Source organism: Vanellus vanellus (genome assembly GCF_965231255.1).
Source record: "Vanellus vanellus genome assembly, contig: HAP1_SCAFFOLD_49, whole genome shotgun sequence".
Taxonomy (NCBI): Eukaryota; Metazoa; Chordata; class Aves; order Charadriiformes; family Charadriidae; genus Vanellus; species Vanellus vanellus.
The window spans coordinates 848,061-865,797 of record NW_028126699.1 but is presented as its reverse complement, the minus strand read 5'-3'; the positions used below and the strand labels follow the sequence as shown (position 1 = coordinate 865,797).

Genomic DNA, 17,737 nt, shown 5'->3' with positions numbered 1-17,737 from the left:
ATGCATAGGGAGAAATGTAAAGCTTTATAAAGCTTTACAATTAGTCAGACAGAATTATTAACGAAGAGTAATTTGGCTGCCTCCATAGCAGGAATTAATTTCTCTGCCAACAAAGAGGGATGAATGCGATAATGTGCCAATGTGCAGTAACATACTCATCTCCACTTTTTACACTCTCTTTTATGTGATTTATTCTTTTGAAATATGTAATAAACTGTGGATTAGTCCACCTTTGACTTCTCATTTTCATTGATATTTAAATATTGATAGCAATAGTATCAGTTTTGCAGTAAAATTTCAATTTTCTCTCAAGAAGAGTTTCTTGTTCAGATGTTTCCTCCCAGCAGGGGATGAAAGAATGACCTCGCTTTGCATGGTGTTTTTCCACAACTAGGATTTCACTGGAGGTTTGATTATGATGAATTTATGATTTGTTTAATTATTTAGGATTATCTTTCATCTTGGATAAACATGGGCTTGGGTCTTGTTCAGATTCTGTTATTGATTTAAATGTACTCTAACTTTTTGTGATTTATATTGTTATTTTTTGCATGTTATTTATGTGGGACAGATGACTGAATTCACTCTTCCTGCCATTTGTGCAGGATGATATTTTCCTTCATCTTTTTTCCATCTTTGAAATATGCTACTGTCACCTTGATAGCACGCACTGTGTCATAAATTTGACGAGAAGCCTGCAGGTGGGATTCTGAGTCTTGCATCTTTCTTTTTGGTAATCTGTTTCAGATGTAACAATCATTTTACATATTTCACTTTATTTTTACCTTGCCAATAAAGCCGCGTGCAATCTAGTACCGTACGTCATTGGCATTTTATTTGCCAATGGTAGTACTTACATGTTGCGTATAAACTGCAAATTTGGGGATTATTGTGCAATTAGTAATTGGAATGAACGGAATTAGTCTGCAATGCCCAGAAAACCAGGGTATTAATAATAAAGATTTTTAACCAAGTGTTACAGAACGTGGTCAGTCATTAGGCAGCGTGCTCTGATGCAAAATCCCTGCCCAGCACAAACCGTAATACTGCCCGGCCGCTCGTGCCTTCGCAAGCAGAGATAAAGGAGGAGACTGCACTATGGAGTCATCAGATCCAAAAGCAGTTGATGCCTTTGGGAAGGTTTTCAGCACAGGAACGTTCCCTTTGTTCAGGTCAAGGGTGTCTGTGGCAGAATCGCCTCATTTGGAAGATCCTGTGAGGCTGACGCAAACGCTGCGAGTTACAAATGGTCTTTAAACTGCCAGAGAGAAACTCTGTATTTAACAGCAGCTTGTAGGGCAGAGACGGTGTACGATTCGCCTGATGCCTTCACTGACACTTCAGCTGATGTAACATTCAATTCACTGCTCAGACTGAGAGAGTCTTTCCTGAAATTGTAGCTGGAATTAGGAAACAATGTCTGTGTTTTTTCTATAGACAAATATCCTTCAGGATCTTCTAATGCACCAACTTGGGGGAAAAGAAGTCCACGTGCGAAACCATCATCTAAGAATAAAACAACTATTCAGGTCACTGTTTGATATAAATTGTTACAGTTCAGTCTTTTTGGAAAAAGCAATGTGTCTCTCCCCACCTTGGAAATGTAAAAGAGCGCTTCAAACTTCCCCAACCAAAGTCCCGCAGGATTCTAAGCAACGCTGAGCAGTTTTGTTTATGTGCAGACATGTAATTCTGCCTGTATGACTGTCCTGGTTTGAGGTAAAACAGAACCAATTTTGTTCAGCAACTTCGCTTCTTAGCGGGGCCTCTTCTAACTACTGAAGTTAACTGCATATTGTGCAGACAGTGTTCACTCTCTCAGAGAGATCAGACCAATGGTTACAGCTGATGCCCGGGCGTGGGATGCAGAGAGGCTCCTGCTTATACTCATTGCTATAACCCCCACGGCCAACCAGCTTTGTGATTTGTCCCGTTGGAGGGTCGGAAGCGGAAAAGCATAGTGGGGTCCCACCTGCAGGGAGGAGCGGACAGGACAGGTGACCCAAAACTGACCAACAGGGTATTCCATCCCATCTGCCTCATGCTCAGTACAAAAGCTGAGGGATCAAAGGGTCAGCACTCTTCCTTCAATGGCCGATGTCTGAGGGGGACTCTGTTTGTCTGCCTGTGATCCCCATCCTGAATGCAGATCCGGAATCCAGTTCCCGTCCGTCACTGAGTCCAGCCTGGGACTGCCCCAGTGCCAGCCGGTGACGTGATTGTCATCTCGGGAGCTTGATATGGTTTTGTATATATTTCATTATTTCTTTTCATTTTATTATTAATATTTTATTAAAGTAGTGTAGTTCCTTCTAAACTCCTAAGTCTCTTTTTCCTCCTCTGCCTCTCTCTTTGAAGAGGGGTAGAGGGGAGCATCTGTCGGTCCCATCCGGGGTCCCTCAGGTCCCCAGGAGTGGATTTTGGCCTAAACCAGGACAGATTAATTGGCGCCCAACGTGGGGCCCAAGCGGTGCTCGACCAGAGCTGTGATAAATTGTCCAAATAGTTTGAATTCCAGCTTGCTCAGAGATTAGAACAGACAGCTTGCATCATGTCGTTCTTAGACGAAATCGTGTATCATGCCTTTAAACAGCTTTGTTGGACCTTAATGCAGTCAACTTGGTTTAACCTGCCAAATGTGTTGCAAATTTCATTTATTCTTTGTCTTTTTACGCGAAGGTTTAAAGGTGCTGTTTTGGTATGGTTCACAATTCAGATGTATAACACGATGAGTTGGGTAACGGCTCTACCTGTATATCTCGAGCGTCACGTGATGGATTCTGTTATTAGTTATACTTTCGGTTCTACCTGGGGAATGTTTACTTTGCCCTTTGATAATTATGCTAATGTGACACCCTCAGAGCTGGGGCATGGAAACCTTCTGGGCTCTAACTATAGGGATTGGTACCTTCTCAAGATCGTGATTTTGTTGTTGGGGCTCCTGAATGTGGTGCAGGGGCGGTTTCATGTGAAACATCTGTGCAGGGGGAGCCATAGGGGACCGTGCGCTGCCGCCACTCAGACCCGCGCAGCCGCTCGGCGATCTGCAGCGGCGCGAACCGCGGCCCCGCCTGGCCCGGCCACAGCTGCCCCCCCACCGCAACGGCACCGGCACCACCGGCAGCCGCCACCCCCACTGCAAGAACACCGGCCCCTCCACCGCCCGTCCCGGCACAAGCCGCGCCCCCCCCTGCAGCGGCACAAGCCACGCCACCGCCTGTCCCGGCACAACCTACTGCAGCCACTACAACCAGCACCAAAACTACTCAAACTCCATCAAAATCGGTACAAGCTGCCCCGGTAACCAGGAGGAAGATGAGGAGGTCAACTCCTTCCCCTGCCCCTTACGACAAAGACCACCTCAAGTCAGATAGCTTGGGGGAGAGTTCTGAAGAAGATCCAGGGGAGGGTCCTTGAAGACCAGATAAGGGAAAGAGACCTTTGAAAACAGACAAAGGCGAGAGTCCTTCTAGAGTGGATGCTGCAGAGGCCCCTTCTCAGGCAGCCTCACCACAGGAGGACTCAGATGTAGAGGTAGTTGTTAAATCCTTCTCTAGGAAAGATCTGAGAAATATCAGGAAGGACTTCAGTTGTCACGAAGGTGAAACACTTATCTCCTGGTTGCTCCGATGCTGGGATAGTGGGATGATAAGGATGATATCGAATGCCGTCCAAGTAAATGGACCAACATGGAAAAAGGTATTAAGTACCTGAGAGAACTGGCTGCGCAAGAGGTGATTTATAGTGATGGGCAAGTGATTGTAGACCCTGATGAAATGCCATGCAAACGATCTATGCTCAAAAAGTTTGTACAAAGTGCACCATCAACATATTCCCACACATTGTCAACAATGGTCTGGAGAGGATCTGATACTGACACACCAACTGTAAATGAAGTGGCTAATAAGGTATGACAGTATGAAGACAGTCTCTCTCATCCCTTCTCTGTGGCAGCCATAGAAAAGCTGACTGACCACCGAGAAACTGACTGAGAAAATAGAGCAAATGACCCAGAGATTAGTTGAGCAAACGGATAAACTGTTTGATAAACTAACCAAGGTGGAGGAAAAACTCATTCTTTCCCTGCACAGACCCATGTTGCAGCTGCTAAAAAGAAATGCCCTCCTGCTCAAGAGAAAAAACACCCTCCGACTCAAGACAAATCAAACCCAATACGAGATATCCTGTGTCTTTGCCCCTGCAACTTTGGAGAGGACTTGAGGAAGTGGGATGGAGAACCTACCTCAGCCCTACAGGCACGGGTGCTTGAGTTGCAAAATGAAGCAGATAGAAGAAAGGATTCTCACAGGAGGAAGGCTGCTCCGACCTATGGTAGGCGATTCTACGGACCAGGTAGGAACCGATCTGCTAATCGCAGGTGCTGTGGTCAACAGTCGAGGTGCCCTGCCTCCAGCCAAGAGGAGGAGAGGGACAACCGAATTTATTGGACTGTGTGGATTCGACGGCCTGGCACATTAGAGCCACAAAAGTATAAAGCCCTGGTGGACACTGGTGCACAGTGTACCCTATTGCCATTGAATCATAAAGGGGCAGAAACTCTCACCATTTCTGGAGTGACTCTCACCATTTCTGGCGGATCTCAAGAACTGACTGTATTAGAGGCTGAAGTGAGCCTAACTGGGAATAAAAGGGAGAAATACCCCATTGTTACTGGTCCAGATGCTCCGTGCATCCTTGGCGTAGACTATCTCAAGAGAGGGTATTTTAAAGACCCGGAAGGGTATCGGTGGGCTTTTGGTATAGCAGCTGTAGAGACTGAGGATGTTACACAGCTGTCTACCTTACCCTGTCTTTCAGATGACCCTTCTGTTGTGGGACTGCTGAGGGTTGAAGATCAGCAGGTGCCAATTGCTACTGCCATGGTGCCTCGACAACAGTATCGCACCAACCGAGACTCCCCGATTCCCATCCATAACCTGATTCGCTGGCTAGAGAGCCAAGGAGTGATCAGCAAAACTCGCTCACCCTTTAACAGCCCTATATGGGCAGTGCGAAAGTCTGGTGGGCACTGGAGATTAACAGTAGACTGTCGTGGCCTGAATGAAGTCACACCACCACGGAGTGCTGCTGTGCCAGACATGCTACAACTTCGGTATCACCTGGAGTCAAAGGCAGCCGAGTGGCATGCTACAACTGAGATTGCTCATGCCTTTGTCGCTATTCCTTTAGCGGCAGAGTGCAGGCCACAGTTTGCTTTCACCTGGAGGGGTGTCCAGTACACCTGGAATCGACTGCCCCAGGGGTGGAAACACAGCCCTACTGTTTGCCATGGACTGATCCAGACTGCACTGGAGAAGGGTGGAGCTGCAGAACACCTACAATACATGCATGACATCGTTGTGTGGGGTAATTCAGCAGCAGAAGTTTTCCACAAAGGTAGGGAAATAATTAAGATTCTTCTGAAAGCAGGTTTTGCTATTAAAAGAGGCAAGGTCAAGGGACCTGCACAAGAAATCCAGTTTTTGGGAATTAAGTGGCAAGATGGCCATCGCCAGATCCCAATGCATAGGATTAACAAAATAACAGCGATGTCCCCACCTCCTAACAAAAAGGAAACACAAGCCTTCTTAGGTGGTGTGGGTCTCTGGAGAATGCATCTTGCAGGTTACGGTCAGCTTGTGACACCTCTCTATGAAGCAACGCAAAAGAAAAAGGAGTTTGTGTGGGGCCCTGAGCAACGACAAGCCTTTGAGCAAATTAAAGAAGAGATTGTGCATGCCGTAGCCCTTGGACCAGTCCGAGCTGGATGGGACATTACAAAAGTGCTCTCCACCGCAGCCGGGGACAATGGCCCTACCTGGAGCCTCTGGCAGAAAGCACCAGGGGAGACTCGAGGTCGACCCCTGGGATTCTGGGGTTGAGGATATAAAGGCTCCGAGGCCAACTATACTCCAACTGAGAAAGAAATCTTGGCAGCATATGAAGGAGTTAGAGCTGCTTTGGAGGTAATTGGTCCTGAGGCACAGCTCCTCCTGGCGCCCCCATTACCAGGACTGAGCTGGATGTTCAAGGGTAAAGTTCCCTCTACTCATCACACCACCGATGCTACCCTGGAGTAAGTGGGTTGCCTCAATGACACAGCGAGCTCAAACAGGAAACCCTAATTGCCCAGGAATGGTAGAAGTGATCACAAACTGGCCCGAAGGCAAGGCCTTTGGGATGCCACCAGAGGAGGTGGTGACACGTGCTGAGGAAGCTCCACCATATCATGAACTCTCATTCTCTCAGCTAATGAGAACCAGCATGCTCTGGTTACTGATGGGCCTTGTCGTACTGTAGGAAAGCATCGAAGGTGGAATGCTGCGGTGTGGAGTCCTACAGGACGAGTGGCAGAAGCTGCTGAAGGACAAGGTGAGCGGAGTCAATCTGCAGAGGGAAAAGCCATCCAGCTGGCGTTAGCTGTTGCTGAAGGAGAAAAGTGGCCAAGACTATCTCTCTCTCTCCTGACTCCGGGTCGGCAGCAAATGCTCTGCGGGGGCGGTTAAAGCAGTGGAAGCAGAGCAACTGGCAGCCCTGTCCTGCCGGCTGGGCCTGTACTCTGTGTCTGTCGGGGCTCTGGTTGCCGGGGGCAGCTGTGAGGCGCTGAGGCGGGGGGGCTGGATGGCGGCCATGCCAGTGATGCGCTCTGGCGCTTGTGACATCAGAGGGGCCGCGTCACAATGGGGGCAGCTGTAAAAGGCGCCCGCAGGCAGCGCTGCCCCAGCACAGCCTGAGCCAGAGGTGAGTGCGCAGGCGGCGGGAGGCTGGGCCGGAGCGGGGCCCGGGCAGAACGGCGGGCCTCCGGGGGGTGGGTTCTCATCCTGCATCAAGGGCCCAGCTGCTGGCGGGAGCGCCTGGGGCCGGGCACGCTGCCGCCGCCACCGCCGGGGCTGGGCGCAGGCCTTGCTGCCCCCCAGCTGTCTCGCCCCCTCTCCTGCCTGCCCCCAGCTCCCTGCGGCTGCCGGCCCCGCTCCCCCCACCACCACCTCCTGCCTTCCCAGCCCCACTCAACCCCTTCTCTCCCTCCTCCCACAGGCCATGGCTGACACAACCTTCCTCACCTTGCTCGTGCAGAGCATCCTCCAGCTCCTGCACATGGTCTGCCAGGAGCTGGGTGAGGCCACCTGCGAGCACATGCGGCAGCACGCGCAGCAGCTGAGCCAGCCCAAGACTCGGCTGCTGCAGGACATGGAGCAGAGTGCCTCGGCCTGGGGAGACCTGCTCTTTGCTGCCTTGCAGCACTGGCAGGTCTGGGCACTCGCTGCAGTCCTTGTCCTGATCTTCAGGCTCTGCTGGTGCCTCAGCAAAAGGAGCCCCCAGCCAGGCAGCAGCGCTGCAGAGGAGGAGAGCTCCAGCAGCAGCACAGAGTGCGGCAACGAACAATGTGCAGGAGAAGGTTCTGGCGACTATGAGAAGCGTGTGTTTGGGAGGTTTGCAAAGCGCATCCGGTCGTCAGTGCAGCGCCTGGCCTACAGGAGCCGCGTGGTGGAGGAGCTGGTGGGCGACCTCCTGGCTGTCCTGCAAGAGCGCTTGTCCAACAGTTTCTTCCCGGTCCTGCAGCCAGCCATCGGGGTGGGCAGCGCCTTCGAAGGTTGGAGTCCCCGTGGGCGTGATGCTGTGTACCGCCTGCTTGTGCCCCTTAAGCCCCCCCGTGGGCACGTTTTCCACCTGGAGCTGGGCACTGCAGCAGAGATGCTGGCAAAGGACTCCCGCGTCCGCGTGGAGCTGGCGTGTACCTGCAGCAGGGATCAGCTGGTGGAGAACACGCTGTTCTACCTCCACCACCCCCAGGAGGAGGAGCTGAGGAAAAATCCGTCGGCCGGCCTCCTTGGCACCCTCTGCACCGGCTCCTACCTGGATGTGCACAAAACCGCCCAGTGGTTGCAGAACCTGGTGAGCTCAGCCTGGGAAGAGATGCCTCAGGCGCGGCGCTACAGCATGAAGGTGCTGCCTTCCAGCCGCTCCTGCAAGCTGCAGCTGACAAACGCCTCCGGGAAAAGCATCCTCATTGACATCACGTTTGGGGTGCGGCGAGGTGACTCAGACATCTTCCTGAGCAGCCAGGAGACTACAGAGGCCATCCTTGCCCCCAGCACAACGTGGGTAGAGAGCTACGCGGTGGCAGAGGTGAAGTTCTTCAGACATGTGGCCAGGCAGGCCCCACACGACACCTCCCACCTCAAATGCCTCCAGCTCTTTGCCGCTATCCTGCTGGGCACCGGCTTTTCCACCGCTATCTTCAAGACGGTTGCCATGCACCTCCTCAACACCTTACCCGTGTCGAGCTGGAGCAGGAGGGAGTTCCTCATGCGGCTGCAGGATATCCTGTGGTACCTGCGCGGCTGCCTGCACGACAAACACCTCGACCACTTCTTCTTTGCTAATGAGAACATGCCCGAGGACATCGTCTTGCCCCCAGCCCTCCAAACAGCGGAGCCACTCAACCTCTTCCAGCGCCTGCTGCACGACCCAGCCGCCCACGCCAAGGCAATGCGTGAGGCCGATGAACTGCAAGATCGGCTCACAAGCCTGCTCTTCTACGGACACTGAAAGAGCTCCTCACGCACGGAGCTCTCTTAGTGTCCCCTAGATACTCCCCTGGTGCTGCGGAACTGAGCACGCTGGGCACGCACAACACGCTACTCAGTCCGCTCTGGGAACTGCTGCCACACCTTTCCTCTGCAGCAGAACCGCACTCTGGGGAGTGGGACGCGATGCGGCTGGAGTCGCCCTTGCAAGGAGCCTTGCGACAGAGACTCCTGTTACCACGGGCACAGCCACTGCCCTGTCCCTCGCGGAGCTTTACTCTGTACATAGATGTCAATAAATCATTTGTTTCACACACAAACGTGCGTCTGTGCGTGTGTGGGCATCGGTTTTGGGGGGAAGGCGGGCATAGGTGCTGAGCGCTCGGCTGCCCCAGAGTGGCAGAGCATTTTGCTGAAGAGCTGATGCGGTGGCTCTGCTTTCACTGATTGTGGAGCTAAGGCTGCCACCTGTCTCTGCTCCTGCGCTGGGGCAGTGGCAATCACTTGTCCCCCTCCACAGCTCTCTGGGTGGCTCCATAGGTAGGGAGCCTGCAGTGCCTTCCTTGGGAGCCGTACACAAAACATGCCCTGGTAGCCCGACAGCCCTTGGATGACCCCCGTGGGGTGGCTAGGACCCTGCCCGAGTGGGGAGCCCTGTGCACAGGGAAGAAGTGTCACGACTGCTGAGCAGGGCTCTGCCTCCTGTACAAGCACCAGGCTCATTCTCCATACCCTCGCGGCACCTGCACAACCACCTCCCTGCGGCTGCTGGCCCGCTCCCCCCGCCACCACCTCCTGCCCTCCCAGCCCCACTCAGCCCCTTCTCTCTGTATGGGAGCAGCCAGCCAAGCCGGTTTCAGAGCACCAGAGGTGAGAGGCAGGGAGCTGCCATCCCACTCAGCTCCATCCCCGCCGTGCCTTGGCTGTGCAGAGAGAACTTGGGGGGAGCTGCAAAACAGCTCAGCCCGGGCTTATCTCCAGATGGCACAGAACAACCAAAACCAAATGGCCCTTATCAAACAAAATGCCCCGAGTCCCATCCCACCACTCTTCCCGTGACGCTGAGCGCCGGACATCACAAATTGGCAACAGAGACTTCGCTATGGCACCACCAGAGGGAAATATCCCAGACAGTGTAATCCACTCGGGCATAATCCTGCACCCTCACCGAGTCAGGAAATATAAACCGCGGGGTCTGGGGAGACAAACGGGGAATCCTCCAAGGATACAGCTGGCCCCTAGGAGATCCGTCCCCCCCATCCAGGACGCTGTACAGGGTAACTTCCCCGGGATGGAGCGACCTCACCTGAGAGAGAGAGGTTAAGTGACTAAGAAACATCCGTACGGTATAGGGCATGCGATTGAGTTTGTGACTGGTGCACTCTTCTAAGGCATTAATATCTAGCGCCCTTGTGGTTTGTGTTGTCACTTGTCCGGATCATTAGCAATAGTGGATCCCACTAATGTCTTTTAAACCGCAATGGTGTAATCGCCATCGCACACACACAACTTGCAATAGTGACGTATTGGACCTGTGAGTGAAGTCCAAATACATTGTTAATTTGAACCTCTCAGTGAAGTCCTTTTTTCCTGTTTCATCACAGGCATGATGCCCATCAGGGGGGCTGGCAGGGGCTGTGCAGGCAGGATGTCCGTCGGGGGGGCTGGCGGGGGCTGTGCCGGTACGGTGTACAGCAGGAGGGCGGCGGGGGCTGTCGTAGGAGCCAGCAGAGTCTGGATGTGATCACCGCCTGCCATAGAGGCCGCTGGCAGCTGTGAGCGGTAGGAGTCGGCGGGGTCTTTGCCGGATGTTTCCCTCTGCCGCAGATCCAGACAATGAAAAAGATCAAACCCTCAAAACTTAACCCGAGTACAACAATCAAAAGTTTCCAAGGGTATTCCAAACTCTCAAAAACTGTTACTATTGATGACATCGGTACATCTAAATTCTCAAGAGACATCCTCTCCTTTGCTAAATGACCCGTAACATAACCCAATGCACAATGGTCAGCAAAGGACTCCCACTGTCCCAAGATGGGTCTGACCACTGCAATTCTCGAGATGCTATTATATAAGTGACAAAACACGGAAAGATTACAAATGACCCGATAACATAGCAAAACACCACCACACAAAATAACAAGGCAATGTTTTTGAATCCACACTGAGAAACGATAAGCTGCCCTAAAGGAGAGAGAAACAGCAATGACCTCCCCCACAGCTCCCATAGCTCCTGACCTAAGTTTATACAAAGATAGCAGAGAACTCTGACCAGGTTCCTTCGAAACCATTCCAACAGAGTCATAGTGACTTTTCGAGGAATCCAATCAAATCTTTTTAAAACTTCAACCCTTCAGAATTTTCCAATTAAAACCTACAGTTCTCCCAGCACTATTTAAATTAAGTGCAAAATATCACATTGAGTGCCAAACCCATTACAATACCACATTGGGCACCAAATTTGTTATAGTTTGAGAGACCCATAACAATCTGTTGTCATTTAGACAATCATTCTATCACCTGATGACCCCTCCCCACCCGGGAAAGGGAAATCGGGAAAAACAAGGAAACCCGGGAGCTGAAGTATAAACAGATTTAATAGAATAAGATTAGATAATTAACATTAACAGCAGTAAAGAACCGATATTGATCCCGACACCAATACAGAATATGCAAAGATTATACTCAGCCAATTCTATCCATAGGAAGCTGTGCACTCCCAGCAGCGGACAACAAATGTGGGACACTGCGAGCGCTACGGCTTCAGGAAGAAGGGAAACGGCTCAGGGCTCCGGCAGCAGGGCACGAAGTTCTCAGGATGGCAGCCATCAAGGGAGAGAGAGAGCTTCACAGCAAACTTTCTAATTTATAGTGAATGTGACATTGATGTTATGAACTAACCCTGTTGGCAGCTTGGGTCAAGTGCCCGGGTCTTGCTCCTCCTCATCCCTGCACCTGGCGAGCTCGAAAACACTGAGACCTTGAGACCCACACACCACAGCTGGCTGTAAAGTCAATATTTTCACAAATTCAGACACTGGAGTCTTCTAAAAAAGTGCAGTTTTCCCAAGTGTTTGAGGAGAAATTAGTCCTGTGTGGCTCAAACCAGGACAATAAGGTGTCCCTGAGCCCATCCCAGGCTCACGTTATCTAAGTGCAGATATCCCACTTGTGAGCACAGAGGGTTGAACAACAATTAGTGTTCAATAGATGTGTTGTCCTCACCCCAGGTGCGAGTCACCTGGGCGAGTTTACAGTCCTCCTCACCAATCTTCCGTTACTTTCCCACATTCCACCCCCTCGCTCAAGAGACCACTTCTCCTGGGGCTGACAAAGTTGGAAATGTCCATTCAAATTTGCGGGGTGTAATACAGAGTAATTTACAGAGGCATGAAATAAACACACATAGCAAAAGGAATAAACATCTCTCCACAGTAATACTTTGAATCAGCTGTCCCATTCCTCCTGTCAGGAAATTAAACCCCTCAGCCAGCCAGGCACCACCAGTGGGTTGTTTCACTTGATGCATTATGTCCTGGAGAATTTTGCATGTCTTGCTTCATGCTGGCTGCTTCATCGGTTATGTTGGAACAATGTGTGTTTTCAAAGTCGAAGCAGCGTTTCTGACGTCGAGGGAGGAAACGGTCCACCATCAGTTGGGGTTGTGATATTCGTTGGCGGATAACAGCCGTTACCTACTCAGGAGAGAGAGCAATGAGAGACATTAACACCAAAATCACATAGCACAGTGTAGTTCTATAGTACAGCTGCTGGGGTTGGTATGCCACGGAAACAAGGTACCAAAAGATCTGCAGCTGCTCATCTTCCCTTGATACAAAAGGCAGATGAGTTAGTGACAGTAGAGGCTGACCAAATCTAAGTATTTGCATGTTGGTGTGTCAGAGCTGTACCCAGGGCATGCGCTTGTAGCACAAGACTACAAAGCCCGAGGAGCCAACCTGTGACAGGGGAGAAAAGCAGCAGTGTCATCTCCTTCCAGTGACACATATGCGTTGTTCCTGCTCCTTCAGCCAACGTTACTCTGGGTTTGATAACCCAATGTGGGGTAATTGCCCACACAGACTGGAGAGCTGTGGCGTGTAATTTTTCAGATGGAACTGAATGTGATGTTGTGCGGTGGGATTCAGACGCAGACCAATATGATCGTGCTGAAGCCGTTTTATTACAATACTTGAAGTGTTATATCCTTTTACTACAACGTGGGTTAGCATCGTGTCTTGTGCTCATTGGCCTTTAACCTTATACACACAAACTATTATTGGTTAAATACAGCCGTAGCAATACACATTCAGCATCTATTTAGGGGTCGCAGCAGTTTCAGTATCAGCGTGTGAATTCCTCCTGTGAATTCCTCCTTCATGCCGACCTTCAGACTGTACCAGCTTGTCTCTTATCTCTTCTGTTGCACAAAGTTCATAAGCTCATTATTTCAACGTTTCCGTGGTTTTCCAAAAAGCTTCCCACAATTCCCCCTTTTTGTTTTAGTTCAGCGGCCCAAACTCCTTCTAAAGATTTCTGTATTGATCGCTTTAGACAAGATATTATACATGGCACAAATATCAAAATTATCAACACTATAAGGATAACTACTAGTCCTTGTTTTAAGATTCCTTTCAACCATCCTGTTAACCCCCATCCTTCAAACAATTCATCAAGCCACGAGTGATCAACGGTTAACTTGTGCATATTAGCTCTCAGCTGGCTTAATTGCTTATGAATCAAAGTTGAGTGGTCAGAAAGATTCATGCAACACATACCGTCAAATTCCTCACAGCCATGACCCTGCACTAAAAGCACAAAATCAATAGCAGCGTGATTTTGCAATACAGCATGCCTAACACTATCTACATCTGTCAATAATGCGCTAATGATATCAGAGTTATAATAAAGGCTATAACAAGTATGATTAGCGTGAGCAGTACCCACTAAACTCTCATTTAATAAGCTACTATTGCTAACATATCCTTCAAAATCTTTTAAGCGTATATGTGAAAAACTGATCAAACGTGTTTGAAAAGGAACAGAAGGCGTAGCCATTAACAGGCAAAAGGCCTCTTGGCCTGTTTGATTGGCCCAAGTTACCCATATATTCTGTCTCGGTGAAATGCCAAAGATACTTTCTACTTCTTTATAAAGAAGGCCAAACCACAAGATTAATGTCCAAAAGGCCATGTTCCACAGTTGGCTAGCTATTCCTTGTCTTGCTCCTGGACGACCGGGTCTTCAGCCAGATCCTTCCAGGGCCTGATCCATCTGGCTGGAATCCAGCGAGGGCCTCTTTCTGTAACGATACGAACATACCCTCGGCCAATATATCGCAGTTCAGCAGGACCTTTCCATACTCCAGTTTCAGGGTCCCTATATTGGACCAAAATACCTTGGTTCTGTTCTTTATGTCCCGAGCCCAAAGCTTGACTGTGAATCACTGTGGGGGGCTCAGTGTTGGTTCCCACTAACCGTAAAAAATTCATCACATATATTACCTTCTGTATTCGTGCTACAGGAGACAAATTCTCCTCCTCTCCCCCTTTTTGTTTTAACAGTAACTGTTTGATTACTTGATGCACACGTTCTACAATCACCTGTCCTGTGGGGGAATGAGGAATACCTGTAACATGTTTAACTCCCCAGAGGTTCATAAATCGTTGCAGGGCCTGCGAAGTATAAGCAGGACCGTTGTCTGTTTTAGTTTCAAGAGGAACTCCTAGAACGACAAAACATCTGTGTAAATGTAGTTTTACATGTCGAGCTGTTTTCCCAGACAAAGGGGTAGCCCAAATAGCGTGAGAAAAGGTGTCTACTGTAACATGTACATATTTAAAATGACCAAAATTTGGTACATGGGTAACATCCATTTGCCAAAGCTGTAATGGCCGTAGGCCTCGGGGGTTGACTCCTAAGCCCACCCCCAACATTTGTCCTTGACAGTCAGGGCAAGCCTGAACAATTCCTTTAGCGTCCGATAATGGGATGTCAAACTGTGGAATTAACATTTTTGGAGCCTGATGGAAAAACATATGTGAGTTTCGAGCCTGCTGGAATGCATTAGGAGACGGACCATTCCATGCAGCAGCCACTAACTGATCGGCGCGTTCGTTACCTTCCACTAAGCTACCAGGAAGGCCAGAATGGCTACGAATGTGGACAATAAAACAGTCATGCTTACAGCAATTTAGCAGTTGCCATAGCTCGGTTAAAAGTTGACTAAGTCAGCAATTATTCACTTCTTTCAAGATAGCGTGTTCTAATCGTTGCACTATACCAACAACATACAGAGAGTCACAAACAACATTGACAGGTTCTGCTGACCAATTTCTAAATACTTCAAGAACGGCATATAACTCCAACGTTTGAAGGGAATCAGTAACGTCACCCATTAAGCGTTGTGAATGCCATTGCCCACTGTGATGCCACACATACCCGGCCTGATGACTGTTCTTACCAGCATCTGTAAAGATGGTCAGTCCGTTAACCGGTCTCCTAGAGAACTTTGGAATAACTTCAAAACCGTAACGGAGCAAAAACTTGATTAATCGGTGAGCTGGGTAATTAATGGTAAGATCTCCAATGAAAGCATTCAAGGCTAGGGCTAACACAAAATCGTTTTGCAATACCCAATTAATGTATTCCGCTATAATAGGGACATAGATAATAGCAGGGTCAAACCCAGCTATTTGTCGACATCGTTTTCTTACACGAATGATCACTTGGGCAATAGCTTCCACTTTAGTCACAATGGTTTTTGATAATCGATATGGCAAAAATATCCATTCCATGATACATAAAGGATGAACCTGTTTTTCATCCCATTGTGCCAAGATAGCAAACGCCTGAATACCACCATTAAAAATAAAGGCTTGAACTGGTAGCTCGGGATTCCACAGGCTGGCTTTGGACATAGAGATTTTATTGACAATATTTTGTCATGCCTTCTTCTGCATTTGAGACAACTGTCGAGGTTCTCTCACATCGGGAGACCCCTTTAGCAAAGGCATAAGTGGTGCAAGGTCATCATTAGTGATACCACATATTGCACGTACCCATTGGATATCACCGATCAATTTTTGGATATCAGATAGTATTTCTATTTTCTCATTTAGAGTTACTTTTTGTGGAGTAACTGTAGTTCCAGATATGATCCAACCTAAATATTTCCATGGTGATTGCTGCTGCACCTTTTCTGGAGCGATAACCAATCCAGCCTTTGCTTACTCCTGCTGAAAAATAGGCACAACAATGTTAGGATTTAACTCTTTTTCTGCAATTAAAATGTCATCCATATAATGATAAATCACAAAGGTACTAAATCGTTCCCGGAGTGTCTGCAGAGCCCAAGAGACATATAGTTGAAAAAAAAAAATTTTTTTTTTTTCTTTTGTATCATGACCGGCCTAGGTAGTCCTGGCTGCAAGGTTACCTTGCCGACATTGTCGCTGCAGGTGCCCCATCTTACCACAATTATAACAGCGTACATAAGAGGAGGATCCTTTGGCTCCTCTCCCATGATTAAGCAGCGGCTTAACAGCAGCGGCAAATGCATTGGCAAGGTACTCAGCCTTCTCTTCAGCGGTTCCTACTTTTGCACACGCGTCCATCATGTCTTGCAATCCTGCCGATTTCGGTAAAGCCTGCAAAATACGCTTACAAATTGAGCTAGCATTTTCTACTGCAAGTGACATCAACACTGACTCCTTTGCTCCAGGAGCCAAATCCATATTCCTTTCAATAGCTGCAGTAAGCCTATCAATAAATTGCATATACAATTCATTCGTTTCTTGCTTAATTGAAACATAAGATGGAATAGGTTTTCCAGCTTCAGGAACTGCTTTAAAAGCTGCCAAGGCAAGCTCCTGAGATTGCTGCAAAACTTCAACAGCCATGTGCATTCGTGCATTTTCTGAGCTAAACCGACCCCGACCCACCAACATATCAGAGGTAACTCCAGATAAGGGATCGTTTACCCCACGGTTTGCGTTGTTATCCACGGCACGATCCGCCAAAGTTTCAAAGGCACTTTTAAAATGTAACGCTTGGGATGGAGTAAGCAGAATTTTAGCCAAACGATAGTAACCATTAGGCACCAAAACCGTACTAGAAAACATTGCACTAAGCATTTGCTGTGTATAATTAGATGTCAACCCATATTGTGCAATAGCACTTTTTATTTCCTTTAAAGTTTTCCAGTCGAAAGACTGCCATGCCCTTTCCCCGTGAGCATTAGCTACTACTGGAAAAGCATGAGGCAAATCAAGAGGCAGAATAACCCCATCTAGCATTGCTTCTTTTATAACGCCTTTCCAACGCCGGGCAGCTGTATCATCTGCCGACGGTTTTCCCTGTGGTGGAAGAGGTAAGTCATCAGGCAATGGAACATTTAACGTTCTTTTGTTGCGGCATCGACAGTCGTTCTAAGCATCGCTTCAGATCGGTTAATTGTCTATCTACGTCCTCCTTTGAAACCGGAGTATGCCACTTTTCTTCCCACAAGTCTATAGAGGAGACGCCAGTTTTCTTCCCACAAGTCTACAGAGGAGGGCGGCGGGGGATTTACCGCCGGAGTATCGTCAGGAAAACCCTCCAACGGAGGTGCCGATGGTTCTGGCAGAGGATTGGGCAGCTGCATAGGCGGCTCTTTTCCTTGTACAAGAGGAGCCTGAGGCAGTGGCGGCGGCACAGGCACAGGCGCGGGGGGGTCACTCACCCCGCACGGTGGAGACACCCAGCGAGGGTGGAAGGAGTGGGGGGAGGGGAGGTATCAAACATGTGGACCTCACGGCGCACTACTTTTTGTGCACCTCTCCCCCTGTCCTGGTCTGGCCCGGTATCTGAAAAAGCCGCACACGCTTGTAAAGTCACATTTTTCTCTGCTCGCATACTTGCTACTGTATCTTTAAGCAATTTCCATAACGTTGCTAGAGGTAATAAATCTTTTTTCCCAGATGAGATATCTTTCCATAATTCTTGCCCAAGGCTATCCCATATTGCTGTCTGGAAAATGTCCTGGGCATCCTTTACTATGCCCGTTTCTTTTGCCCATAAAAGCAATTTCTTTAAAATAACGGGGTCATACTTAAGTCCTCTTGTAGAGAAGAAATGTTGCAAAAGCTTTAAGATAGCTTGCTCCTCATAACTTAAATTATTTCCCATTATAACGTATGACCCAAAACACGTTTGGCTGCTCACCTTCT

The 17,737-nt window shown here is 49.0% G+C and overlaps 1 protein-coding gene and 1 long non-coding RNA gene across 2 annotated transcripts; one reads left to right on the top strand and one right to left on the bottom strand.

Annotated features, from left to right (window-relative positions):
• Positions 1-7,188: 7,188 nt before the first annotated feature.
• LOC309685829 (inositol 1,4,5-trisphosphate receptor-interacting protein-like 1) lies at positions 7,189-8,550 on the top strand (the record flags this gene model as incomplete). Its single annotated transcript, XM_082501535.1, has 1 exon — positions 7,189-8,550. The coding sequence occupies one exon, from the start codon at positions 7,189-7,191 to the stop codon at positions 8,548-8,550; it is 1,362 nt and encodes a 453-aa protein (XP_082357661.1).
• A 5,198-nt stretch (positions 8,551-13,748) lies between these two features.
• LOC309685826 lies at positions 13,749-15,857 on the bottom strand. Its single transcript, XR_014270498.1, has 3 exons — positions 15,590-15,857; positions 14,158-14,253; positions 13,749-13,830 (listed from the first exon to the last, which is right to left on the bottom strand). It is a non-coding gene; the product is annotated as an uncharacterized lncRNA (long non-coding RNA).
• Between the last annotated feature and the right edge of the window lie 1,880 nt (positions 15,858-17,737).